Source organism: Suillus discolor (assembly GCF_016758755.1).
Source record: "Suillus discolor strain FC423 chromosome Unknown F5147scaffold_5, whole genome shotgun sequence".
NCBI lineage: Eukaryota > Fungi > Basidiomycota > Agaricomycetes > Boletales > Suillaceae > Suillus > Suillus discolor.
This window is the reverse complement of record NW_024541252.1, coordinates 253,144-280,452: the sequence shown is the minus strand read 5'-3', so window position 1 is coordinate 280,452 and position 27,309 is coordinate 253,144. Positions and strand designations below refer to the sequence as shown.

General features: G+C 48.6%; 8 protein-coding genes across 8 annotated transcripts; 2 read left to right on the top strand and 6 right to left on the bottom strand.

Annotated features, from left to right (window-relative positions):
• Nucleotides 1-6,681: 6,681 nt before the first annotated feature.
• F5147DRAFT_627790 (GMC oxidoreductase-domain-containing protein) lies at nt 6,682-9,624 on the bottom strand. Its single transcript, XM_041432722.1, has 16 exons — nt 9,369-9,624; nt 9,064-9,315; nt 8,918-9,009; nt 8,685-8,864; nt 8,616-8,626; nt 8,450-8,566; nt 8,156-8,382; nt 8,013-8,108; nt 7,908-7,956; nt 7,722-7,859; nt 7,611-7,671; nt 7,469-7,557; nt 7,196-7,419; nt 7,128-7,147; nt 6,946-7,068; nt 6,682-6,896 (listed from the first exon to the last, which is right to left on the bottom strand). Exons 1-16 carry the CDS (start codon nt 9,412-9,414, stop codon nt 6,786-6,788), a joined length of 1,836 nt encoding a protein of 611 aa, XP_041297967.1. The 5' UTR covers nt 9,415-9,624; the 3' UTR covers nt 6,682-6,785.
• Nucleotides 9,625-9,992: 368 nt separating this feature from the next.
• F5147DRAFT_671047 (uncharacterized protein) lies at nt 9,993-11,977 on the bottom strand. Its single transcript, XM_041435566.1, has 7 exons — nt 11,931-11,977; nt 11,839-11,881; nt 11,502-11,777; nt 11,394-11,454; nt 10,460-11,344; nt 10,365-10,401; nt 9,993-10,315 (listed from the first exon to the last, which is right to left on the bottom strand). Exons 1-7 carry the CDS (start codon nt 11,967-11,969, stop codon nt 10,166-10,168), a joined length of 1,491 nt encoding a protein of 496 aa, XP_041297966.1. The 5' UTR covers nt 11,970-11,977; the 3' UTR covers nt 9,993-10,165.
• A 93-nt stretch (nt 11,978-12,070) lies between these two features.
• On the bottom strand, nt 12,071-13,257 carry F5147DRAFT_671046 (uncharacterized protein). The gene is made up of 5 exons (XM_041435565.1): nt 13,133-13,257; nt 13,002-13,064; nt 12,731-12,787; nt 12,638-12,677; nt 12,071-12,586 (listed from the first exon to the last, which is right to left on the bottom strand). The coding sequence occupies exons 1-5, from the start codon at nt 13,204-13,206 to the stop codon at nt 12,230-12,232; spliced, it is 591 nt and encodes a 196-aa protein (XP_041297965.1). The 5' UTR covers nt 13,207-13,257; the 3' UTR covers nt 12,071-12,229.
• Nucleotides 13,258-13,617: 360 nt separating this feature from the next.
• Nucleotides 13,618-15,866, top strand: F5147DRAFT_648669 (uncharacterized protein; the record flags this gene model as incomplete). The annotated part of the gene is made up of 2 exons (XM_041433295.1): nt 13,618-13,632; nt 13,734-15,866. The coding sequence occupies 2 exons, from the start codon at nt 13,618-13,620 to the stop codon at nt 15,864-15,866; spliced, it is 2,148 nt and encodes a 715-aa protein (XP_041297964.1).
• A 2,352-nt stretch (nt 15,867-18,218) lies between these two features.
• Nucleotides 18,219-20,329, bottom strand: F5147DRAFT_671023 (uncharacterized protein). The gene is made up of 3 exons (XM_041435564.1): nt 20,255-20,329; nt 18,632-20,198; nt 18,219-18,575 (listed from the first exon to the last, which is right to left on the bottom strand). Exons 2-3 carry the CDS (start codon nt 19,828-19,830, stop codon nt 18,260-18,262), a joined length of 1,515 nt encoding a protein of 504 aa, XP_041297963.1. The 5' UTR covers nt 19,831-20,198; nt 20,255-20,329; the 3' UTR covers nt 18,219-18,259.
• A 151-nt stretch (nt 20,330-20,480) lies between these two features.
• Nucleotides 20,481-23,312, bottom strand: F5147DRAFT_671000 (MFS general substrate transporter). The gene is made up of 19 exons (XM_041435563.1): nt 23,045-23,312; nt 22,957-22,994; nt 22,892-22,901; nt 22,792-22,845; nt 22,712-22,738; nt 22,647-22,655; nt 22,506-22,595; nt 22,273-22,454; nt 22,193-22,210; nt 22,066-22,138; nt 21,967-22,017; nt 21,833-21,911; nt 21,738-21,781; nt 21,388-21,685; nt 21,297-21,324; nt 21,177-21,250; nt 21,037-21,122; nt 20,797-20,983; nt 20,481-20,735 (listed from the first exon to the last, which is right to left on the bottom strand). Exons 1-19 carry the CDS (start codon nt 23,182-23,184, stop codon nt 20,682-20,684), a joined length of 1,542 nt encoding a protein of 513 aa, XP_041297962.1. The 5' UTR covers nt 23,185-23,312; the 3' UTR covers nt 20,481-20,681.
• Nucleotides 23,313-23,554: 242 nt separating this feature from the next.
• Nucleotides 23,555-24,427, top strand: F5147DRAFT_300089 (uncharacterized protein). The gene is made up of 2 exons (XM_041429105.1): nt 23,555-23,742; nt 23,823-24,427. Exon 2 carries the CDS (start codon nt 23,900-23,902, stop codon nt 24,374-24,376), a length of 477 nt encoding a protein of 158 aa, XP_041297961.1. The 5' UTR covers nt 23,555-23,742; nt 23,823-23,899; the 3' UTR covers nt 24,377-24,427.
• Nucleotides 24,428-24,979: 552 nt separating this feature from the next.
• On the bottom strand, nt 24,980-26,492 carry F5147DRAFT_300019 (uncharacterized protein). The gene is made up of 7 exons (XM_041429104.1): nt 26,352-26,492; nt 26,016-26,300; nt 25,849-25,968; nt 25,682-25,798; nt 25,536-25,634; nt 25,369-25,485; nt 24,980-25,318 (listed from the first exon to the last, which is right to left on the bottom strand). Exons 1-7 carry the CDS (start codon nt 26,425-26,427, stop codon nt 25,302-25,304), a joined length of 831 nt encoding a protein of 276 aa, XP_041297960.1. The 5' UTR covers nt 26,428-26,492; the 3' UTR covers nt 24,980-25,301.
• Between the last annotated feature and the right edge of the window lie 817 nt (nt 26,493-27,309).

Sequence of the window (27,309 nt, the reverse complement as noted above, 5' to 3'; positions counted from 1 at the left end):
GGGCGAATCTGAATAAATGCACTCCTTCGTGCCGATCGCGGCGGGTCCAAGTCATCCGAGTGAGAGGAGGTACTTGGCCATCTCGACTTGGTGACTAGTATGCACCCCTAGTATAGACTAGCTGAGTTGGTCCAAGTCTGACATTGTGCACATCAGGAGAGTGGTCTAGAGCGACAAGTGACCTCCGTCACTTGTCGAATGATACTGTATTATGCCATAATTTGAGATTGAGATGATGGCTCGAGGACTGAGGGTCCCAGAATGGAACGCCCTAAGGTTCTAGCCTGCTTCGAGTTAGCCAGGCTACTCGAGACGGGACATGAGAATAAGATTCAAGCCTCGGCAGCGTTTCTGGATATGGAGACTCGGTACTTGTCAATGCCTTAATAAGTCGAGTTTAATTGAGTTTATACCAGAGTAATTGGCCGAGCGTGCTCATCAGCAGACTCGTGCCCGGGTCCACCCGCATTTACCTTTGGTTTGGGGCACTCCCCCTTAGCCACATTGGCTCATGCCTTGGGCATTCCTCGGCACGCCGATCAGGTATCACGCAATCATCATTGCCACCTCCTTTAGTGGAGTCTTGCAGCCTATGACTAGCGAGGCGGGGTGTAATGGGGTTCCTCACCTCTTCTCACTCAAACTACTCGCCTCGCTAGGTACGCTGTTCAAATTTTATTTTATTTCTCTTCTCACTCAAAGTACTCGTATCGCTAGCATACTTTGCGCATTTGTTAATCACATCGAACTTCGTCTCTCATGTCTGAAAATGCACCAACAACGCAAACCATATCTTCCAACCCCTCTTCAAACATCCGGCAGTCCTCTGATAACCAACCATCCTTTGACCAAAACTCAGTCACCCAGTGTCTTATGTTCGTCACCGACTTCGAAAAGGGAGTTATACAAAAGGGGGAGGCCTTGCTCGAAATTCAACAAATCTTGCACCGGGCCATCAGTGAATCAGATACGCTCACCCAGCAAGACTTTAAACCTGGATTCATTCACTTCCTCGAGCTTCTCGACTCAGCATCCAAAGATTCGGACAACATTGGACAGACTTCCCAAGTCGAGAATGAGCCTTCTGGAGAAACGCCCGAACCTCCAGGAGCAGAATCTGTTGGGTCAGCGAGTGTTAAAGAGAGATCTTTGCGAAAGAAATTACGCAGGCGAGCCATGTCAGAAGAGGATGAAAGTGACGAGTCGCAGGATGAGCATGAGTACGTCTTGCGAGGGAAGCGTCGCAAGCTCACTGCGGATCGAGCCGTTTTCTATCCCTGGCTCGACCCCGATCAGTACCGTCATGTCTCCCACCAACGAGCGGAAGAGCTTACCCTCGACTGCTATGAAGAATGGTCTGATGACACCAAGTATTACCGAGGACAGGTTACCGCAACCCCTAGTTGCCCCAGCTTTCCTCTCTCCCAATGGACTTTGCTCCTTGAAGGGAGAGCACCAGACCTCGAAAAGGTCTTGTCAGGTCATTACTCCACTTCCATCGATCCAAAGCAAACTCAGTCCCTTGGAAAGGGATTCGAAATCACTCTCTCGCAACCCACCACCACTCACAAGGTCAAGACTTACGGAGACTGGAGTATTGCGACCGATTTATGGATCGAAGCCCTCACTTTCATTATGCCATGGAAGGAGGTTGAATTACGAGGATATAAACGCTACATCTCGGGCTTCTTCGTCGACGTACACTACGCACTTCACACCCGAATCCTCGACTTTGATAAGGCATGCCGCCTCAAAGTTGAGGGACAAAAATACCTCCGTTTTGACGCCTTCACCAAATTCCGACGACTTGAGGTCTCACACCTCTCATCGCTCGGAATGGTGGCATACGCTGAACTCCATCCGTCCAGCTCGTCACCTGGAGACAAAGGAAATATCAGAGCGGGAGGAGTCCCTAGGAAGGGTCGTGGAGAAGGGTCAGGACGGGGCGAACCTTGCCACAATTGGAACCGAGGTATATGCGACAAATCTGCGACAGACTGTACTCGATTCCACGTGTGTAGCCGATGTCGGGCAGGGCATAAGAGAACCGACTGCCCATTGGCAAAGACAACTAAATGATACTATCGCGGAGGGTCAGAGATTTCGGAGGAGAATGATCTGGGGAGATGACGCTAAGTCTGTCAGTGGTACCGCGCTTTGGACTGAATCTGCAGAACCACTTCCCCGTCCATCTCAGTCCGAGTTTGAAAACGCCGAAGCCCTTTCCACCATTGCCAAATATCCTCAGCTATTCAAGGTCTCAACGCCGATTAATGTTGATCGTTTCGAAACTCTCCTTACACATGCTCGACATCCCAATCTCCCGTTCGTGCGGTCAGTATGCCAAGGACTCCGTGAGGGTTTTTGGCCCTGGGCTGACACACATGTGAGAGTGTACCCCACAACCTGGGAGATACCTTCACCTACTCCGTCTACCTCTCAAGAACGAGACTTCATTCGAAGTCAAATTCTTAAAGAAGAATCCGTCGGGAGGTATTCCTCCAACTTCGGCACTGATCTCTTACCGGGCATGTATTCCATGCCCATTCACGCTGTTCCTAAAGAGGGAGGGAAGTTCCGGCTCGTCACTAATCACAGTGCGGGCGAGTTTTCTCTTAACTCAATGATTGCTAAGGAGGATATCGCCGGGGTTACTCTGGACAATGTCCAGGACCTCGGTGATGCGATTCGAGAGTTCAGACGCCTTCACCCTAACGATCCATTACATATCTGGAAAGCAGATGTGTCCGAGGCTTACCGACATATGCCCATGCATCCTTTGTGGCAAATTAAGCAAGTCGTCTCATTTGAAGGAGAAAGGCGTGTCGATAGGGCAAATGTCTTTGGAGGTCGCGCTTCTCAGCGTATCTTTCATGCCTTCATGTCCCTCGTCATTTGGCTCGCCATCTTTGTTCGCCTTATTCAGGCCTTCATCTATGTAGATGATTCCTTCTCGTTTGCTCGGATCTCGGATATGTCTTACTATGTGAAGTATCGCAAGATGCTTCCTTCCGAAATGGTTTCCCTCCTCCTCCTATGGGATGAACTGGGCATTCCTCATGAGGAGCGGAAGCAAATTTTCGGCTCTCCCCTTCCTGTCATCGGCTTTGATGTGGATCCGAATTTGATGAGAATATCTCTCAAGGACGATTCACGGATAAGTCTCGTTCGGGAGCTCAGATCCTTCGCCAAGTACAATCACAAGAGGACCTTACGCGAATTTGAACATATTGCAGGGACGCTTAACTGGGCACTCAATGTCTGTCCCTTGCTTCGTCCTGGCCTTTCGGCTGTATACGCCAAGGTCAAAGGTAAAACAAATTCGAAAGGTTTGATCTGGTTGAATCGGAGCGTCGTGGAGGAATTGCAATGGGCAGCATTTCACCTCGAACGTTCTGATGGGATCTATCTCTTCAAATCTGTCTCTTGGCGCTATCTCTCTCCCCAAGCTGATGTGCTCGAAGTCTTTTGCGACGCATCCGGTTCTGGCATGGGATTTTGGTATCCTAGCCTTAATATCGGATTCCAATCTAGTCTACCAACTCGCTCCCCTGTAACCGACATTTTCTTCTATGAAGCGCTCTGCGTTTCATCAGCCATTCATGACGCCGTCACTCGTCTACCCATCAATGGTCGACTGGCTGTCTTCACTGACAGTTTAAATACGGTATACATGTTTAACACTTTGTCGGCGGGACCTGGCTATAATCGGCTTCTTATGGATGCTGTCGAAACTATTCTAATTTTCGACGTTGATTTCAGAGTGTTTCACGTTGCAGGAGAAGACAACGTCGTCGCGGATCATCTTTCTCGGTGGCGTGGAAGGGATGCTCTCCTTTGTTCACCGGGACTCAGAATCTCGCCCTTTCAACCCCCTCGACTTGCGCTGGGGGCTGCGCAAAAATGAATCACAGCTCGATCGAGGCTCGGCAGCCCCTCCGCGCTGCCTGGCCTATGGAGCGTCTCATCCATGAGCGCTCCATCAATCTAGGACTTGCTCTTGACAAGTCTACTAACCAAACCTATTCGTCGGCTGTTAACTCATATGTAACGTTTTGCGACCTCCACCGTCTCGCTCTTGATCCCACTCCTGACACCCTCTCACTCTTTGTCACGTTCATGTCAGCGCATATTAATCCGCGTTCGGTGGATAACTACCTCTCAGGCATTTGTAGTGTGCTCGAGGAGTACTATCCGCATGTTCGTCAACACAGACGCTCTCGGCTAGTGTCTCGAACTCTCAAGGGCGCCAAACGGCGCTATGGAGTTCCGGTTCGCCGAAAACTCGCCTTAACCCGTGCAGACTTACAGTCCACACTCGACTCACTTCCCTCACATCCCACTCATGACGACTTACTATTCATCGCTCAGCTCTTTGATGGCTTCTACGGCCTCTTACGCCTTGGAGAGCTTGTTTGGCCAGATAACTCGTCCTTGCGGGATTTCGACAAAGTGACTCTCCGCACTTCTGTTAAGGTTACCGACTCCCATCACTCCTTTGAGCTGCGGCGTCATAAGGCTGACGCGCAATTCGAAGGAAGTACTATCGTCATCCAACACGCGGACTCTGCTGACCCACATAACACCTTCATGTCTTACCTCACCTCTCGGGACACACTTTTCCCGTTTAATAGCTGCCTTTGGCTTCGCGGGGACGGATCAATTCCTACCCGTGCTTGGTTCATTTCCCGTCTCAGAGCTTTCTTCCCCGACACAATCTCGGGTCATTCTCTGCGGGCGGGAGGTGCCACTTCGCTCGCTGCATCAGGTGTTCCGTTTGATCGTATCCAGGCTATGGGCCGCTGGTCAAGCGATGCTTTTCGTATCTATGTTCGCAAGAATCCCGCCTTACTTCACGCACTTGTTTTTAATGGGCGGTCCATCCATGATCCCGTCCACCCTTTCCATTAACACTACATCTCCCTCCCTCCCTCCCTCAATAGCTGGTATTATGGCGCTTGTATTAGGTACGGTCTCGGATTTGATGTCCGAATTCACTGGGGACCCCTTGTCCTCGCAATGGGGTCCCCGACTTGCTGGCTAGATCCTCGCCGTCTGCGTCACTACGAGACCTGAGCGAGGACAATTAGTAGCTTAAACCTAGTACGCACTCGGAGTCCTACACAACAACCCCGCAGGAACGCGCACTTGAGCCTGCAACCGTGACAGCCGCATCATGATCACGATTCTAACACGACACGCGCATGTTTGTAAGCAGAGCTGTGACTGGCGGGCCCCGAGCAGGCCGTTACGTAGGGTTGCATCGGACTCACAGGTGACAATTTTGATTTTGACAGGCTATACTCGTGCTTCATACGTACTATATCCACCGCTGTGATATGAACAAGACAACCATTAGTGACTAGTGAGCGCTTGAGCATTATCAAGGTCAACATTCGATGTTCATCACTAGTAAATTCAGTGAATCCACCGGTTGTAGCCGCCGTGGGAACTGCAGCTGGAGCACACAATTCTGCTCCTGCTAAATATGATCTTTTATCTTGTGAGAAATTTGATTTCTAGATACATAGTCATCGATGCCCGCAAATCTAGCGTAACATGAACAATCCGAGGCAATTTTATGACATTCCTCCGTTGCAGCAGAAGATGGGTACTAGCTAAGGTTGCGCCTCTAGAAACCCTCTCACGGCGACACCTCTCCGAGGCTCGAGCCATGTCTCATACCTCCAGCATCTCTCGAGTCCCTCGCGTGCTTCGAGTTTCCATGAACTTTGTATTGGAGCCTTGTTGATACCTTCTTCATGATGGTATACCTTGTCTCCACGATGTCTTCCTCGACACTTCCCACTCACAAAGCTCAGTTCACATCTACAGGGCTAGGCCAGGACTTTGTCAAGCTCGAGACAAACGAAAAACACAAACGTTGGTCAAGATACCGGACGCGCGCACTCCCCTCGCACCTCCAGCGCATCCCTATCAGAGCACCATCACATGCCTCTAGAACTCCCTCTCATTCCTGGAAACTCGCCACCGTAGAGTCGTACATTTCGAGTACAGCTTTTACCTGGACTTGAACGAAGACGGGGTGAGTTCAATGAGTTTTCTCATTCGCCACATACATGAGTTTATTGATGCACTTCGCCAGGTGAATGTACAGAGCTATATCAAAGACACTAGGAGATGGATGGAGAAACTTCATCGGTAGCTCCGGCAGTGCGTCGACGATATCTCTCTTTGTCAATGTGTTTGGTCTCATATACATAAGGCTTGCATTTTCCCCGTGTATTCAATCACACCTATTTAGCATAAACTTGTATATCTTTCATTCCTGTGCTCCGCTCACAGCGACTTCGCGTACTATGCACCCTTGTTCATGAAGTCATGTTAGTTCATGATGGCAGCATGTTGAGGTGACTGTATATGCGCTTGGCCTCCTCCTTGTACGTCTCGTACCGACAATATTACCCTCACTTAGCATTAGCAGATGCTCGTGAGCCATATGCTACCCGGCTCGAAGACACCAAGAGCGTGGAAATGAACTGCATCGATAGGCAATTGTACACCTTGTACTGGCTGTTATGGCCTGTTACATGGTTTGCATAGTTTCGTTTCTTTTGTTGATGTAGCTGCTACCCGCCCAAGGAAACCAAGTGCCTAGCCAGACGGTATGAAGAGAGGGTTGTATGCTAATATACTATTGCCAGAATTTGCGATCCATATATTGTCCTCACGATTTTGAGATGCGTGTTGATTGCTTATCGATATATCAACGACTGACGCGTAAAGTACATGCTCAAGATTAATCCTGCGAAGACACCCACTGATCACAGACGTGATCGAGGACTTTTCCACGATGATTGACTTCCAATACCCAACTCATCAGCAATGATCATCGCAGCCTTCTCCCCAATGAGAAGCGCTGTCCAATATGTGTTCTAGAGAGACGGTTAGACTGCACATCGATGATTCCCGACCAGTACCCACCGTGCCAACATTTATCGGCGCAATAGACATGTCCGCCACCTTGAGGTTTGTCACGCCATACACGTTTAGCCGAGCGTCAATGACCCCTTTATTTGCCCTTGGCTTCATGGCGCAAGTTCCGAGCTAGACATGTAAAGTTCAGGTACCTCATGTAAAAGCATGAAAGTTTTAGCTATACATACCGAATGCCATGTCGTTTGCACTGAGTATAAATTCAGTATCTTGACATAACGATAGGGATGCAACATACCGCGATCACGAATGTATCGATCGATCGCACCGTCGTCTTCTGCTGTGTAGATTATGTCAGGCGCATTCAAGTCCACCGGCCCAGTTGTTTCTCTGCAGACTGCAGCGCTTCCCTGTGGGAAATGAGGGTGGCCTATGGGGACTTCACCTCTATATGAAGACATGCGTCGAATGACTTCGCGCAGCTTTTTGTACCCGAAGATAAGAGGTGCAATATCGGATGGACTGTGGGGATTATTGCAGTCACATCATTGAGTTGAAATTTTCGACTCACTCATCCAGGAAGCCTGCGTTGAAGTCGATTCCTTCCTGGCCATTCTCGTCCAATTTGATATGAACGCTGCCAGCGGATACGGGGTACAGCTATTGGAAAATTTAGAACAAAAATCACGGGGTAGTAAATATGGAAGTAGTACTGTAAAATAGTTGGCAGCCATGTAACTGCGACGAGGAAGGATGTGCGAGAACCCACCGGCTCTGGTTATCGTGAGTATTCGTGCGTCATCAAACGAAAATAATATGCGCACCCTGCACAGAGAGAAAATAGTGCAACAGGTTTGTCTGGGCGATCCTGGAAAAACTCTTTCCATCGTGGTTGAAAAGCTGAGCCCATGGCTTTCAGCTCGTCGTCATCAGGACGCCATTTTATTTTTGCATCGCTGCCACTGAAATGCCAATCAATACGTCACCACTATTGAAGGTTTCGCACCAACTTTTGGGCAACAAGTGACTTGCCATCAATTTTCCATTGCGCCAGATTTTCTATAATATTTCATGGGTAGTTAAATGGACTCGGAATATGGCGAGAGCATGCTTACTCTGGACAACAACGTCACTCTCCTCCCCAAGATAGAGGGGGTCCATAGTAACAATTCCCTCGGCAGCAAAGTATGGAGTAAAGACAAGGTTGTGATCTCTTAACCCTAAGTTAACATCAGGAGACAAATGGTTGAACGCGAACCTTGATAATTTTCTCCAACGCCAGGCAAGTCCACTAGTTGCTCGATATTGCACCGCTTGAGAATTGCTTCTGCACCGATCCCAGACCTCTCGAGGATGGCCGGCGAACCGAATGCCCCAGCAGAGATAACAACAAGCTTTGATGCTTTCACGATGCTTGATGACTGATCCGCGTCTGGGCAAGACACTGGATCGCTAGTGAACTCGACGCCTACAGCACGCTTATCTCTTTCATTCGAAAAAGACATCAGCAGTCTGGCACGGTGGAAATCCAACTTGAATATGGAACACTCACTGGAAGATCACGCGCTTCACGCGCTTGCCAACCCATATTTGCAAATTTGCATTGTGAGCTTGGTTGTAGACATAGTGGTGGGCCGCATCAGAACGCCTTCCAGTTGCCCCAATGTACCTTCTCATCTGTGAGCCCAATTAATAATAGATGATGAGCACAAGCTCACTTCGCCCATGGCTGAAGTGGATCTCGTCAGCGGACTCCACACATGGAGAAAGAAATTCAGGTGGCGCACACTGTATGTGTTGCATGTTTTTAAATCGTCAGTGTCTTCAGCATATTGCCTCTTGTGATATGTCGTGCCAACATGGATGAACTCTTCGAAGATACCTAGTTTGCATCCACCAGGGGACACTTTAATAGGTCCACCGTACCCGTGGGTTGGGCGATCGGGCTGTACCTGATATGTCTCCAGCTAAGCAATGAATAGTTCAGCTCGAGAAATATAAAGATGATTCAGTCGAAGACCTTCTTCATGAGGGGAATCAAGTTCTTAGATTCCCACCCTTCGGCTCCCCAGTCATCAAAATCTGAGGCAGGTCCACGAGTGTAACACATAGCTGACCGAGTCAACTTATCAGAGCCATGGTATTCAGTGCAAGAACGCTACGAACCATTTACACTTGAGCCTCCACCAACGCAATGGGCGCACGGAACGATCGGAGCACGGCCGTTGAGACTTTGACTTGGGTTTCCGACGTTGAATGTCATGGTGGTACTCGTTGGCGCCAGATTCCTTGTAAATTTGTAAGGCTGCACATGCAGATCTTGATTGAGAGTGTGTTGGCCCCCTTCGAGAATTAAGATAGTAAGGGAGGGATCCAATGCAGCCAGGCGGCCTGCGACAACACAAGCTGTGCTACCACCTGAACCATGATACAGCGTTATGTCAAGTCAGTCACCGAGATGCATCACTCACCCCCAGCAAAAATAATATCAAATTCTGATATGATTGGATGAGGCATTGAGGGGTGCTTCGAGCGGGAAACTAATTATCAGTGTCCAAATTTATATCCTCACTGATCCGAACAACAAGGATAACCCTGGCGTCAATCTAGGAGGCGAGTTAAAAAAAAACTATTGCGATGCCATTACGCTTTTCCGTCATGGTTCTGGTGGCCCATAAGTAGACATGCCGTGATCTACCAGCGATTTGGGCCTGGCAGTGTCCGGTGCATCGCAACAGGGTGATATGGTTGCGAGGATGTTTAGATTTCCGAGCTCAGGCTCTTGATGGACTTGCTGTCGTGCGAACATGTGAGTTGAGAAACACGTTGGATTTCGTTTGGACGTACACCTGCTGCAATGCAAATTCATTGTAGTGGAGGCTTTTTGACATCTTTCGTATACATAGCTGAGCGCTGAGGGAAGATAACGGAGGAATCTCACGCGGGGACTTCAGCCTTCAGGGGTGTTTTGTAAAGATTCTGAATTCGTAATCCCATCATGATGATGTGGCCCCGTGATGATTGTATGTCCACGTCGCGACGAGTCTAATCAAATTCTAGCCGACGGGTAGACTTAGTAGAAATTAGAAGCAAATGTTGTTTTTATCGTCATTGCTGGTAGAGTGGTCCAACTCCTGGCTGGCCACTATCCAATGTCAACTTACCACGGCAGCAATCAATTTTGATTGAAGATGACAAACGCTATTGTTCAGAAGCACAAGAATCTACGTGCGAGAAGCGGTCGTCAGAACTAAGGAGTGTAGCTGAACTAAGGATGGTAGTGTCCGATGTGTGTCACAGGATCGATGAGATCTAATTCCCTCACATCAACACCTTCAAATGACTTGTTCTTGACTCGCCGGCTCTGCAGCTCCCGTTTGGTAAGCCAAAGATGTAGGAGATGCAAGCAGTCCTTTGCCTGGAACAGCGTCAGTATAAGGTCATCGTTTATGATATCGGTGTCATACGACGGTGAAAAGACCCAACCCTAATGAGTTTCTCCACCTGGATCGTTTCCTTGGTAAGAATCCATGCCCTTTGATCAAAGGGAACGAGCACTTACCAAACAGGATCACATTCTGCCCAAACGGGAGTTCCCCGCCACGCGACGCTAAGACCCATCAATCCAGCGACGCTGAGCCGTTTCACAGGGCTCAACTGGCGCCACATTTCCTCATCGATCCAAGTCCCTACCAGCGACGGCCGCACATCAGGCGGAAGAGGTGGGCGCACAGCAAGGAAACGACGTAAAAGCGGTGAATACTTGGATAGTCGATACAATAGCGAGCCCATGAAACTGGAGATGCGCGGGATAATCAAGGCTCCTCCAATCAGTCGCCCAAGGGAGGTCCCCGATACCCGAATGGTATTCTCGGCGGCTGCAGCAACGTCTCCTGCAATGGCTTCGCCATCGCCATTTGGATTATTGTTGGCACCATTGTTAGCAACACCTGCACCTCTGTCCTGTTGGCCTTGACCATTAGGCTGAAGCTGGGCGTTCCGTTCTTCGCCGTTAGCATTGATGCGAATGCGAAGAAATGGGTCGTCATCCTCCAAAGCAAGCATCATGGGCTGTGTGGTATTGGTGGCATCCGGTTGCGTATCCAGCACCCATCTCGAGAACTGAGAGAACAGGCGGTTATATGTGATACGAACAGACGGATAGATGATCAAGCCGAGCAATACTGGCGGAGGGGGCCAGCTTGGGAGTAAGGGGAACATTTCCCGTTGTATTGGTTCCTGGATACCCCAACGATCGAGAACTATGCGCTTGTCAGTCCGCGGAGGGGTGGACGTTGGCCATGCGAGGAGAAGGGGAACAAGTGGCGTGACACTAGAGTTAAAAGGAAGACGCGAGATGATGAGAGCAAGGGGAATGAGTGGAAGATTGAGGTAGCAATGCCACGGCCAATTAGTAGGGTCCTCCGTTAACAGGAGATCATACATCCTACAAGCATGAGATTTGCGACTAGCTGCCAAATGAAAGTGGCACGTACTCAGCACCCAGAAACTCCTTCAGAGCATAGGCACCATATGCTGTGCTGAGGATATACATTCCTATAAAATCTTATAAAATTGAATCTTAAAAGTAAATGCCCACGGACCAGTCCCAAGAGAAACCACCACCACTGTCACGCTTGCGATGGTTACAATCTTTCCCATCGTCGAGAGGCCCTTGTTTGCTGCGTCCAAGATGCGTAGAATGAGTGGATTGTTGCTTTCAAGCTCATATACTGAGCTGCACTGCGGGCACTTGAGAGCATTTGGGGCTCGTGAGCGGTTCTGCTGCGAGGTCTGTATCCATTGCAGTAGACAGGACTCATGTGCAATAAGTGTGCATTTGCATGGATGCGTCCATGCTCGGGGAGGATGCTCGGGTGCTGAGAACGGACAGACAGGTCAGATAAGCGCTTGCATGACAATAATGCGCTTTCGACATACCATCATACCGCTCCTCCTCCCTGCAAATGTAGCAAAGCTTGATCTAGACAACTGTGAGCACCAGGGCTGCGCATATTTCAATGTATGCGTACCCTGAGGTCGCTAATGGTGGGCACTCGCCGTTGTGCCATGATGGTTCAATAAGGAATATAACTTGGCAGCATCATGTGTGGCATAAACGCTTTTAGACGGTAGGCTAAAGCTTCTCATAACTAACTTTGTGGCGACAACATAAATCAGACGCAACCATCACATTAACATCTAACAAAACGTGGCTACAACATTCACAAAAAAGTTACTACGAGTAGAGAAACAAAGTCTCTGGGATTATTTTGAACGAAGAAACGTAGAGAACAGTTTACTCATTTCACTGTGTAACCCGACACAATTTTTACGGCGCATACGGATTTGGGGTGCGCGACTGCAAATCACGATCATCATCTTTCTTGTGGTCTTCCATCGGAGGAGTACGCGCGTGATCATGCCTCCTCCTGTCAGGAGAAGGGCTCCTCCTCCTATCAGGGCTCCTGCTCCGCCTCCTCCTGTCCCTCTCCCTGTCGACATCGCGGTCACGTTCGCGTTCGCGGTCTCTGTCACGGTCGTCATGACGGTCGCGGTCATCTCTGCTGTCTCTTTCGGAGCGACGACGAGGGGGGCTTCGAGAACGCTCACGATCACGACCTGAACGATGAGGAGGAGAAGAACGCCTCTCGTACCGCCAAACAGAAGAAGGGGGATTCTTTGCCCACTACAAATATAATTAAGGACATTGAATTGCTCTCATGAGGTGCTGACTTGCCTGAATGCTCAAGCGAGATCCCTCAAAGTACCTTCCATGCCTACGCCTGACGCGTCAGGCAAGTTACAAGTGAACGTGTGAGAGAGAACATACATATCGTAGTAGGCATCTTCAGCATGGCGCTGGCTTCGAAACTCGACGAAAGCGTAACTGCGAGACGGTGCGAGACATGTTGAGCGATAGGTGATTCTCGGAACCCGAAACATCGAATGATATCGCAGCGCAGAGCGGCGAATACGAAGACGACTCGCGAGTGACTAATCGAATCGACGAGACAAGGCAGCAGGGCATCGCAAGGCAATCGTCCCTCGAGTCGTGTTGACTGGACAGAGGTGAAGAAAACAAAAATTATGATTACACTTACGGGTTCGAACTAGCATGAGGATTACGCGGGGCTGGAACGTCACAGCGGACCAGAGGACCGAATCTAAAAATACGAGGAAAAAATTGAACATTTTTTGACGGATATAAATTGAAGGTCATAGATAGGCTCACCGTTCGAATTCGAATGCGAGGTCGCGTGCCCTAGTAGAAGGATGAAATCCACTGACGAAGAGGATGCGCGGCATTTTCGAGTGTTGGGCAGACAGATGGTCGTGGTTTGGATCTAAGAGGAGCAGGGTTTGTGCGGAGTGTGAACTCGTCATATGTGTATCTATTTGGCTTTTGTGGCGAGCACGACCATCAATTTTGAGAATTGAGACCTGGTTGATCCAAGAGCCTTGACACCAGGTATACTTCCTGTCGACAGTTTCCAAGTGTTATTTTTGATGATTTTTGTAGATGCTGTTCGCGTATGCAGTATCTTGTCTTTTCTCTTCATAGACGACCATCGCAGTCTACTTTCACCCGACTCTATCAGAGGACTTATTCTTCTCTATCTGGCAGTAAACACCTCGTCAATTTCGCGAAGCAAGCTTCCCTCATTACAAAGGACCCTGTATGGGATCTCGTTTTTCAACTGAAACGCGAGCGCAAAGATGAACAAATACACGGTGCTTTGGAGAGCTGTAACATACCATTCCTCGATTATGTTCTCTGGAAACATGTGGTATATTCACCCAACCTAAACACAGCAATATCTGCAATAGAACAGAGTCAGGGTTTTGCAAGTCAACTCCCTGAAGGTTCTGCCAATGCGCGTCAACAGACGTTGCAGCTTCCCGCGTGGGTTGCTTTCTCCTTACTCTGTCACAAAGTTCGGACTGCGCAGGATGCCCAGGACGGTCTGTTACGTCTTACGTTTAAGCATTCGTGGTCCCTTGGCTCTAAAGACCGCCCAGCATTATTGATTCTGTCCACGCACGCGCTCGCCCACTTCGACATTCTTACGCCGATGCGTAAAATCGTGGAGCAGTTCCTCGCACGCACAATTCAGTTTCCTGCATTTCACTTCAATGCTTTTCTCCGCGGCCTTTCTGGTTTCACTCGTTCAGAAGAGGCGGCCAATCTTGCTGTATCTGTACTCGAGGCAATGTCAGCACGAGGAGTGCCGTTATGGCTGGAAACATACAAGTCGCTGATGCGAGATCGTTTTGTCACTCTCCAATTGACCAAGATCCTCCACACGAAGATGGTCCACGAAGGAGTTGTACCAACCGCAGAACATTTAGAGGCCTTCCTTCGCATCTTTTCCAAACATGGAGCCGTTCAGGATTCACAGGAATATCTCCGTGCCATCCGTCGATACTGTGTAGAGCATGGCCTAACAGTACCTCACGGGCCGGATGTTCACCTCCGCGGTGCTGATCTCTCAGGGACAACACACCCTGCAAACACGCTATATATCGGATCTTTGCGGCATGACTGTGCTTCCGCGTTTCATTATCTCCATAAGCTTCTGCAGCTTGATGCTGCCCACAACTCTAGATCTGTCACAACCGTCCCAGGACCTTTATCTCGCCACGCATCCACAAAGTTCTGGTCTGGTACCAAGACCAGCGTGGACATCTTTGATTGGACAACTGCACTCATTTCTGCAGCAAACGACAAGCGGACCTCCACATCCACCCTTGTCACGCTTTTTGAGCGCGCACGCGAACGAACGAAGCAGTTCAGACCCACCGTTGTCACATATACCGTCGTGCTTCGTGGCTTACTCTTCCGAGGAGCTTTCGATGAAGCCTTAAAGATATGGAATCAGTTGCTCGATTCAGATCTTTTGCTTGATCGCAAGGCACTGACTGTGGGTGTACAAGTCCTTGCTCGTGGAGGGCACCCGCAGGATGCATTCTACCTTCTGAACTCGTTCATGGACGCACAGCGCACCTCTTCGCATCCAGCATCCCTTCCAAATGACAAACATATTGCCCCAGCAGTCCATCATTGGATCAATATCATCGTCATCAACGAATTCATGGTCTCCCTACTGCGCATTCGCCGCCCAGATGTCATCTTCCAGCTGTGGGACCACCTCGAACAGCTCTATTCTGTGCTTCCAAACGAAGCCACGTTAAACATCCTCCTCAAAGCTGCCGTGCTCGCAACCAAGATGGATAATGAGTCTGTGCGAGGGACATTCGCGCACTTGTTCCATACGCCTACAGCAGAGTCCAGCAGCCCTATCGACTTGATCATGGAACAGCTTCAGTCTGCGCATCCGCCGTCAGTCGTTGGGATCTGGAAGGACCGCCGCGCGGGTGACGTAGCTCGAGACATTTTCCGTACTATAATGTATGGAAATTGGAAGCGGCTCCTAGATGTAAAGGCACCCGCCTCCGTCGTGCACTCTAAGAACGCTGAGGCTACCCCTCTTTACCCGCTAGTGGAACTAGCCAAAAGCATTACAATACCGTTCTCCACGCGCAAAGACCATGATGCGCAACTGAAAATCATTCCCGCAGATGCCCATTCACCCGAAAAGAAGCCATACCATCCCTATCTGTCTATCGTACCCACCGACCTGACCTTCTCGACCTACATCCAGCTTCTGGGTTTCACTGGGCGCGCTTCAGAAATTTCGCTTACACTCGCGTGGATGCGCGCGCTTCAGATAAATCCCTCGCGCAACACATTGTCGATTGCGCTCGTGTTCTGGGCTGAGGTGTCCTTGCACGGTCCATTGTTTGAGGAGTGGGCGGAACGACGAAAGAAAGGGGAGAGTGAATATGGGCGGCTGGTTAGATGGATGACTGAGTGGGTTGGGGAGGAGGCTCCGACAGAGTCAGACATACAAAAGGCGTTGAGAGCGGTGGCCAAGATGAGAAACAGTTCTTTTGGTCGATCATGATGTACGATATTCCACATTTTAATGCCGGGTTTGTTTGTTGAAGTTGATGCAGCAGCCACTAAGCTCTGAGACACCCGATAATCATTTGCCTCACGACAAGCGAAAAGACACCACGAAAAATATATATCACTAGTTGGCAGATTGTCCGTGAATCTTGAGTGAAGATGAAATAGTACAGGGAGGAAATAATGGATCGACTAAAGCAGAGAAACTGTTAGTAACGGAGGAAAGAATCAGTGACTTGATCATACACCTACTGACGGTTTCTGTCCATCAGGAATTGCAAACCGAGAAGATAATTTCCAATAATAAGTGAGAGGTCAGCAGAGGCGATTGTGCTGCGACTTGGGCCGCGGCTTTGACGTTTCAGCATCTCAGGCCAGGAGGGTTACTTTTCAAGTGGTCTGTCAAGTAAGGATCACCTCGGGTGGCGTATTCTTGATTGTTCAATCCCGGATTGTCGCGGCCTGAGAAGGAGACGGTATAAGTATTATTTCAATATACATCAGAGACAGACTCACCTTCGAGTTACTGGGGTTGCAGGTTGGAGAAAAAAAACGGAGGAAAGCAGGAATTATCGCTCATAAAGAGGACGGGTCGGAGAAGTTATGGATACACTGCGCAGCAGCGACTAATGTGACTCATACATCCAGAGAAATCAACGCCTTAAAGGACGAGTAAAGGAACTTCGTCGTTTAACAATATCCTCGCATAGTCGTGATCCTTCTCGTTGTCCAAACCGAGATTATGTGCCATTACTCGGTTTTAATTTTCCACCGGAGTGGGCTTGATCGCGCTGTCGACCTCAGCTCGCGCATGTTGGCGAGGAAGCAGACTTCGTAATCATAGCAGTGTGCCACGACCGGACCTAGCGGCACTGAGGGGGCGAGTAGGATGGACCGTCAGCCAAACACACTGCAACCTCAACTAGATGCGGAGACAGAGCTCGGCGTGCATCATCGGTTTCATGAACAGGGGACCCGCTCGAGCTCACAGAGCAACGAGAGTGTTAAGTTAATGTAGGCCTGGTACCATTGAAAGCCATGGTGCGGACCAGTGGCCAGACCTGAGATGCTGAGACCTCCAGTGTTAAACATTAAAATGTTGATGTCCATTAAAAAGGTCACTTTGGAAACCTAGGCGTGAATAAGAAAGCAGCGTCAGTGGTGAGGCTGGCAGGTGTGGCGGACAAGACATACTAGCAGCTGTTGCGTCCTATGATGCCGGGCCCTGGGTACGATGAAGAAAACAAAGCGTTAGTCATCTGCTACATAGACAGCGAGCACGACACATACTCTGTGGTGCTGAGCGTGGAAGATGAAGGACGGGGCCACTGGCGAAAATGACGAGAGTGTCAAATGGTGCCAACGCTACTGCATGTACCTCATAGTCACATCCCTTAGTCGAATATCCAGCATGGGATGAGGAGGCTGAAAGCTATGTGAAGATGAACGGGTAGAAGAAAGAGCGGATGAAGGGGTGAAGCAGGATCTAGGGAGTTTATATACTACAAGCGGCTGACATTATCTGGTTTAGGATAGCAATGATGCCATAGAGGGGTAAATTCGCCAAATGCGGATTTGTCGCTCGGACTCCATCAGTAGCTGCACGTGCACGATGATACACCAAATGTTTCAAAATTTGTTGCTCCTCCAGGAGTATATTCTGTCCAGCTGGGCGTTTCAAAGGAAATTGTAACTTCAGGCATGGTTTCCCAGATATCTCATACTATTGCATACTCATTGATAACCACCTGGACGCATATATGCACCAGCGATATTTTTTTTGGCCGGTCAAGCTTGGAAATCTTCATACTAAGCAATGTAGTGGACGAATACTATCTAAGTCTCCAAAGACCCTTGGCAAGGTACACCAATCTCGACAGCCCATTGGGGAACCCGACTCGGAAATGCAATCATGAACAACACGAAATAAAGAAGCGTGATAAACAAATATTCGAAATCACAATATCACACCATCGATCCTCCGCGAGTCACGACCGGCGACTCTTGCGTCGATGAGCAGATATTATGCCACCCTCGGTGGAAGAAACATTCGCTCCGAAGTAGTAAAAAACTGCGACCCTGATGTCGTTGTGAAGAGTCATGATCATAAATCATCGCACCTGTAATAATTTCATTTCTCGATTGTGCCGGCTGATCCGAGTCGTGTCAGTATCTGAATTCTGTTGTAGAAATCATATTCATCCTAACAACAAATATCAGATGGGCACGAAGTGATATATAAGCAGAGACTGGCCAGAAGCGTGGACCGTAGACTGTCCGATGGAAACACCTGAAGTCCCGTCATGATGTGATAAGTTGCTACACCCCTGATTTTCTGCCATTACGAGACATGGGAAAGATGAATATTTTAAACCAATCTTATATTAATTAAACCGGTACAACATCGACTTGTGTCAAGCCATGAAACGGATGCCTCCAACCACACTTCCACCTGTCTGCAGGATACACGCGGCCTCTCATGGTGCTGGCACTCCCGCCTATATGATCCATGACGAGACGAGAAGTGATGACCAGTGTCGAGTTACGCGGACATAACAAGTCCTTTCCCCCAAGGCAATCTTGTATGATGATATCTGCAGGCCGGTACCGCACAGAGGGGGGTATGGGGGAGTGCTGGAGAGCATGTATGCGCATTATGTACGTGAGAATCGGCAACAGGCTGCGGTGGATTATCAGGCCACTGAAAGAACAGGGCCGTCAGGGCACAGAATATTCGCGTGAATACGAGACACGAACCTGCCACCGGTTCCAACAAATCCTCCATATTTTCCACCACGTTGGAGTTCGTTCATCACGCTGAGGACGCCTCGCCATCCCCACTCGTCGCATATCGGAAAATCATCTTCCACGAGCATAACCCACTCTGCCTGAGATGGGCCTTTCTCAGAAGCCCACCGGAACGCTTCTGCAACATGTAGATGCTGACCTGAATATGAGTCAATATGTATGTCCGTGTCTGTATAGAATGTAATAGGCATCTGAGCATAATGCTCCTTCGCCTGAGTGAACGACGCATGTGCAGTGGAATGTGTGAACACAGAGAGCACTGTGTTGGAGTCGATATAAGGAAGATATGAGGAGATGGTTTGCGATAGCAATGAGTCGGTGGAAGCTGCGTCATTCGAACGGGGATAGGAAAGGATAAGGATCTCCAAAAAGGGGTGTGTTCCTTGAGGAGAAGTGGGCATGTGTAATAATATCGTGCTCGAGACTATGGTAGCAAGGATGAAATGCACGAGTAGTATGAGGAGCAAGAAAAGCACTGCAGTCTGTATGACTGTGCGCAACCGTCGTATGTCCCGCGCCATAAGGTGGTGGGGATGGTATTGTGGGGATGATGTATTCGTGGCCTGAAAAGGCCATAGAACTACAGAGGCTATAGAGGCCATGGAATAAGTCCATGGCGCATTGTCGAACCAGCATAGGGTCAAACATGAACATATTATTGTCAGTAATTTCATAGTATCACTGCAATACTTCTGAAGCTGCGAATTTGTCCATGGCCAAGCACCATGCGTTATGAGGTATGCAGTGAGTGCAGGACCTATGCCGCTTGATGTCTCATATAACGCCCAGTGGCTGAATAATTGGGGGTATGTCCATCCTACGCTCCGACAAAGTAGAAAGCCGAAAAGTGTTCTTGCGAGAGCAATAACGACCCAAAAGGCGAAAAGATGAACCGGTAATGCCTGCGGGAAGCATGCTACTATGGCGGCTTGAAAAAAGCGCGAAAGGTGACTGGGTATACATGTTGGAGAGGCCCAAAACGCTGTAATGAATGGTAGAATATCCTTCCCATAGATGAGTTGTTGAGGTGTGAACTGAGCGAACCGCCAGGCAGGATTCAAGAAAGATATGACAAGAGGGAGAACGAGACTGAGAGCGAATACAATATTTATTTTCAATGGTCCAGGTTGAGGCGAATTCCTGGGAGACATCCTGGCATTGTCGTCATACGAAACGTCGAGGTGAAAATGCTGATGGCAACACTATTTGCGGTCTTGAACAGCGTTGCCCTCGGCCGGCCGGTAAGCCATATGAAAGCGTTCCACGACGCCCATAATTAACTGACACCGTTTCTGAGAAAGTTATGATGAGCCTGTGATCATTGATCCATACACGGTACCGGTGCGGGCGGTTGCCACCTACGTAGCTTAGTCAGGGGTAGTGCCTTCGGGCGTTGTTGCCGCTTGTAGGTAGCATTATCATTAGGTTGAGGTTGGGTCGAGGCCTGAGGCCACACGAGCTTCCGTCTGCCAGAGGCAGCACATCGCCAGCCGCGCCGGTCCAACGTAGTACTATTAAGGTATGGTTATCAAGTTATATACCTTGTTTGTACAGGTGTACTAATGATGTCATTAGACACAATCACTGAGTCACGTGCGGATCTGTCCGTGTACTATACATATAGGGTGATAGGCTCGTCGGAGCCCGTTGGTCCATGGAAGTGCGGTGGATGTCCCTTATGTGACCAATGGTGGCCAGCGGTGATCTCATACTTCTACACGTTAAGTTAGCCATCCTCGGATGGGGGTTAGATCAATCCGCGCGGTCTACAGAAGCCCTGCGTCGGCATCTTGAAATATCGTTGAGCTTTGAGGCGCGAGGTATATACTATTATTCCTGAGGTCAAGCTCAGGCTATTGGGTGCAGTTTCTTGTAATTGACATGTAATAAGTGCACAATGTCATGATACCACCTAGGTCCTGTTATCAATGAGTATGATGAATTGGTGACACGAATAAGATCCCTAACAATGAATGTGCAAAGAGATTATGCATGCTTAATGCTACAAAACGTATCTGAAGTCCCTGTTTTGCCTATCTGTCAAATCCAGGAATTCCTAGTGAAGGTAAGTCATCAGCCTTGTATACAAACGGTAATCGTCCATTCGGAGAACCCACCTTGTCGACCTTAATTTCTACACGCTTTCCATCCTCAGTGATTCTCTCGATCACGTATTCTTCTTCATCGTCAACAGGCTCGGCATCACGGATCTTGTTCTCTCGGACGAGAACGGCACGGATGATAAGGAGAAGTACCGGACAGACGACATAACATGCGCCAATTACAGCCCATGGGACGTGGTTACTGCACATGTGATTCGAACCTTCCTTCCTAGAGTCACTCGAAAAATAACCTACCGCGGCTTGTATTGTGTTTTCCACATGAAGGGGCCAGCTGAGTTGCCAATGCAGTATGCCGAGAGCATGATGGCGTTAGTAACAACCTGCAGGTAGATTTTAACTTGAGGAATAACTGCAATAAGTTACATAGCACCTACCTTCTTCGTATGACCAGCAGTCACACTATTAAGCCACGACAACGACAGGACGAATCCAGGCACACTGACCCCAGCTATGAAGCAATGAGTATACAAACTCACACCAGGCATCAAACGCACTCAGGTACTGGCCAATCAGAAGTCCAGTCTAATATCGTGTAATGAGTGATATTGAAGACACCCAGGTAGATCGCGGAAGTAAGCCACATACCCGATTCGACCAAGGAAGCAGGTTGACTAACAAGATACCCAACCACGCTGGGACGAAGTAAATGGCACCAACATATGCTCTGGAATTGGGCCGTCGTGCAGCGAGCCGAACACCAGTAAAGATTGCCAATATTTCAATGATACCAGGAACACAGGACAATAGAGTCGTCTGTAGAGCGCTAAATCCGAACGAAGCGAGGATGAGCGTCTGCTGGTTTGTCAGTGAGTTAGGCACATTGTCCAAAGCCGAGAAGAGGGCGAAGAGCCATGTCTTGGGGTCGGTCAAGGCTTCAATCATCCTAGTGATGTTTATGTGAGGAATGAAAGATCACAATTGCATAAGACACGTACTGCTCCATCTTGAAGTGTTTGTTTTCCACCCCCGTTTGGTTTTCCTGTGCTAAATGTAAAACAAGGAATAATACAAATTCGTTTAAGACGCGTACCTTAATGCGCTGCACAGCTTTCGCCCGCTCGTCAGGAGTGAGGAACCAGGCGTTAGTAGGCGAGTCGGGGAATAAGAACCTTCATCCGGTGATGTCTTAATTGAAGGGAAAACTGAAAACCTTTATATACTCACCAGAATAAAATGGCAAGAATGAATGTAATTAATCCAGTGATGATCATGAGCCTGCGATCTATCAGAAAGAGTATGGTGGAATAAAAGGGAATGCCCAACCATTGCCACGGTTGAAAGCCTTTGGTATTGATGTGCAAAGCACCAAAGCTGATGAAACCAGAGATGATTTGTGCTAGAGTTTGCTGGCTTAGGCGGCAACGTTAAGCATCACATTTTGTAAGCGCACCAGTGCCATTCATGAGAACTAGGTTTCCCCGTGCGCGTTCAATTAGTTGGCTTGGCAATCATGTGTGTATGGGAACTTACACCAATAACCAACCCGTAGGGTCTGTTCCGTTCGAGTGTAGAACATGGAGCTAACAATCAAGAATCCGGCAGTGATCGACCCCTCACATACGCCTAGCAACAGGCGCACAACAAGAAGCCCAGCAAAGTTTTTGCATGCTGCATGACATGCAAGTGCAACTCCCCAGACGAAGATATTGATACTGATACATGCTGTCATCGAAGTCCATATCGATGATGTGTTTGAAGCCTACCTCATCCATTTCCCGACCGGGAATCTTTGAAGGGCAAGGTTCTGGGGGTACTCGAAGACAAGATAACTGAGATAGAACACTGTGCCAAGCCTGGAAGATACATTAGGCACATGGAAGATCGAGTGGTGTATATCTTCTCACCAATTGTACCTGAAGATAGTTCAGCATCAGGCTCAAGCGTCAATTCCAAGATAAGAACAGCTTACTCATTCGTAGTCAGATGCGTGGCCTCCCTGATAACACGGAGTCAGTACCGGGTTGGCTAGTCTCGATACACGACCCTTACTGAATTCCAAGGATGGCCGCAGAACCCAAGGTTGTCTTGTCCATGAATTGGACCCTGTGCGCGAGTGAGCGCTGATTCGTGGTGAATACAGTCAACAAACCAGTAGAGAGCTGGACCGCGATTGTCAGACGCGATCATCATTGATTCAAACAATAGTTGACTCACCACACATCAAGGGCATGATATGTTTATCGATCTTCTTCCTGGAACAAAATCGTACGATGTTGATGTGCATACAGTTTCAGAAACGCACCTTATTCTCAAAGCCTCATCGGGATCAAGAATGGAGGTTAAACCAGCGACGAGCTGAGCACCAGTGTCAACATCCTTAGTTGACACAGAAACCCCTGCATGTTTATGGTCCTTGAATACGCCGGAGGACTCCAAACTCATTTTGAGAGGACGTGAAGGTGCAGGCGAACTGTGGATTCAGGAAGAACTTCCTTCCAGCGCTTGCAAGTTTAATGGAGAAGTTGATTCGCCTATTTTATGTCGTCCCCTCATGGGCCTGACGCATCGTTGGCGCAGATAAGGAGCTATAAGGAGCTACAGAAATATATGGGTGCATGGGCGTGTGCCTGGTCCTGGAGCCAAACCAGGTGACAGTGGCAACATCCAGCTGATCTCGGTCAATTGAAAGGATGTCATGATGAATGCACATATCATGGTAGCATGCGGTAACCCAACCTTAAAAATATCACAATGGGGACACTTTTTCTCGCAGATAATCAAAATATTGTACATGATATAAGTCTGTGAGATACTAAATCATCTCGCTGAGTAACGGCACGGGACGGGAGAAGTTCGGCTTTCAAACAAACTTCACCCTTCCGATTAGCTTCCGATCAACATTCGTAATTTTTGCTGGGCGTTTCATTTACTCAGTCACGGTAGTGGACGCTCTCAAAGGTCTTTCACTCACAACTTCCAGACCTGGCTCGAATTTGTTTGGTACGTCTAACTGCTGAGATGGCATGTCTTGTGCACTGAATGTCACGCGGCTCTGTATAATATATATGAACATTATATAGATCTGACTAAGTCACAACACACTTACGACAATAATCCAACTGCCAATAGCTGAACCAAAGCCGAACGGTTTTCCAACATGACGTCCACCATCACTGCGACCGCTTCTTTACTGCCGACGGGGCAGCTCAGCACACAACCGCCCATCGCGCAGGTCATTCCCATACTTCGTGCGACATTCAGTCTTCTGCGTACTTTCTTGTCCCAGGCCTCGCGACTTGTGGTCGCGCTTGCCACTCCGTTACTCATCTTCGTGCCCCTTATATCCCGCCTGCTTGGTCCAATTATACTCGTCTTCCATATCGTATTGGACGTCGCACTTTACACCCCATACACGATCATTTCCAGCGTAGCTGTTGCGCTCTACCCCATCTATATGTTCTGCGGTGTCGCTTGCATCTTTGGCGCGGTTCTTGGCATTCTTGGGAGGTCTTTGGTCACACTCTCGAACAACATCATTGCTCCCGAATTACCGAAGGCTGAGTTGCTGCATCCGAAGCTGTCGATGCGACCGAAGAAGAGAAGGAGAAAGAGTTCTTTTGCTGAAGATTCATAGTCTCTTTTACTTTTACTTCACTGTTCAGCAGACTGGTTGGGACTTTCAGTAATCTTGTAGAGCGCAGGCCGTCTAAGTCTACCCCTTGTGCATCCTTTCGTATGTCTATTAGCTATAGTTCGTCTCACGCATCCAGAATCGCTGACTCCCACGAAGTGTCATAACCGAGAAGCAACGACTGGTTTGTTGACTAGGGGAGACTCACGGAAGTGTGGAGGTCCGCTACGGCCCACCACGGTCTTCTGTTGCCTATCTCCACTGCCTCTTGCACCTTGACGCCCTTGCGCAGCCGCTTGCTCTCTTAACCTCTCGCAGTTCTCCGTACAATCATGATGTAACTCTAACCTAGTCATAACGCACATGTGTTGGGTCGAAACTCCGAATTCCGACACTGAGCCACCTTCTGTGCAATTTCTTGTCTCAAGCCTCACGATTTGTGGTCGTGCTCACCACTCCGTGATTCATATTTGCGCAGCCTATATTGCGCCTGTTTGCTTGACATCGCAGTCTACACCCCATTATACACCCCGTATACGTTAAGCCGCGCTCGTGACCCCTTCTTTCGAACAACGTGATTGCTCCCGCAGTTATCAAAGATCGTTCAGTTGTCGCAAGGGTTGTCGCTGCGACTGAGGAAGAGAAACAGTTAAGAGTGTAGGCTGTCCATTGACGAAGTCTTCCCGCAGCCTCTTGCGCATTTTATTTTATGTATAGGCCCTCAAGGATTCATTCAGGCAATTGCTTGACCGTTGATGACTGTCAACTACAGTGCATCTCACGCTGTTCGGGATAAGTTGGCTAAATAAAATGTAACCTAATACACTGAAGTAGAGGGGTGTTGTTACTACATCCTGGTAGTGATATCGTCTTCCTATACATATTCTTCGCGATCGTCAAGACGTTGATTACCTGCCCTGCGACTGTATCAAATCATATACCGATCTAAAAGTAACTTTAACATGACAAAAACGGAAGTTTGCAAAATAACTGACCAATTTCGTCGGGGTACTCATACGGATCCAAGTAGGAGAGAGGATCCGTTGTTCTATCATATCTGTCAAGTATCCCGATGATCGATGTGATGGCCTGGGATGCAATGGTATACTGATCTAAAAGCAAGCTTCAGCACGTCGAAAGAAGACGTTGCAGAACAACTAACCATGTTCGTGGGGGTGGTGATGCGGATCTAAGTAGTGCAATACGTCCCTCTTCAGGTGTTGGTACTCATCCATCTCCCGAACTTTCCGGCGTATCTCTCCTGAAAGTGTTGTTAGCATTATATCTCAGAATCAGGAAAGCGTTTACCATAAGACGATAAAGATTCCAATGCGGCAGTTATGCGGAGAACCTCGCCAGGATAATGACTACTGAGCATTTCAACCAGTATCTGGTCATCCCTTGTGATTTCATGACGCAACGATTCTGACATTTTCATGAGCGTGTTGCGCAAAGGGTTGTTTTGAGACTCTCACCGTCACGCGCAATCTTTCTTAAAACATCATTGAGAGCATCGATGTCCACATCCGTGGCTTTAAGGCACCACAAAAGAGGTCCTATGATTTCGGCGCCAACCATCGCCTGGCGTGCGTCCTCTGTATCTTAATCAATGTGCGTTCTCGACAGCAACACGTAAACCAACCGTGATCAGCAATAATGCGCAGGTAATTGATAGCGCTATTCTGAACTGAGTCGAGCGGATGTGCTTCGATCATCTTGCGCAAAATCCCAATGACGTTTGTTGGGTATCTAGGGCCATCGGAATCATCCATTGCGTTTTTGACTTGTCTGCGGAATGTCTTCTCCAGGACGTACTTTGCCGCTTTCTTGAGTCGCTGATGGGGTGCATCCTTGCAGCCGAAATTCCAGGAACCGTTATCGAAAGACGGTCGATTATTTGGGTCTAACATCATGGATCGCAGGTCATCTGCACAACTTGTAAGAACCGCATAGACCGCAGGAATCCAGATTGCCAAACCATTTTTGAATATGTCCGCAAGGATATCTATGCCTTTCCGATGAATGGTCCCGTCAAAAATGCGTCCATAGATCATCTGCAGCAAATGCAGGTCCACTTTAGTGTTCAGTATCTGTTCCCTGGCCTCGTCTGAACATAGCCCAGTCAAATTTGTTGATAAGATGTCTCGGAGCACTTACCGTATTTCATGAAAGTTAAAAGCGCATTCGCAGCAAATAATGCGTGGTCTGGTTTCGCCAAATTATCGACTATGCTGTCCAGGCCTCCTTCAGCGATGATTCGTTTGCGGAGTTCAGCTGAGACAAATATCAGTTTTCCTGAAACAAGCATTTTATAGACCATACTGTGTTTTGATAGCGCCACGAGTTCCTCAGTCGCCTCCTTGCTCTTTTCCACTGCGTTATCTCTCGAAAACGCAACTAGTTTTCCGATGTGCGGACCCTGTGCGAGATCGTAGCGTATGTACGCTGAGTCACATGGTGAGCAGGGTCTTCTTAAGCAGTTTTAGATACGAACCAGATTCAGCAAGCAATATCAAGCCGCGTAGTCCGCCGCTCAAACCTTGCTTATCGAACTCAAACCGGTTGATCAATGTGACAAGGATATTGCGGCGTATAGCCTCCGCACGGAGTGCTGTTTTCGGAAGAACATCAGCATTGATCGTAGGAATGGGAAGGGTGTGTACCTGGACTTTTGCGACAAATTTCGCATAATGCAGCGACTGCAGCCGGAGTGACAGAGATTTCACGACGCTTTATCAAGTTCGCGAGTCGTTTCATAAGTGCTACCCCTCGGGCCTCTCCGAAGTTTCCTGGACACGATATATTTGAACATACTGATTCCTGTGAATCTATGTCGCGACTGACTATTTCCAGCCACAGCTGCCAAGATCTTTAAGGCAGGAACGACAACGGTCGGGGCTGAGATAAAAATGTGGAAGAGGAACGAATTGAGAGGT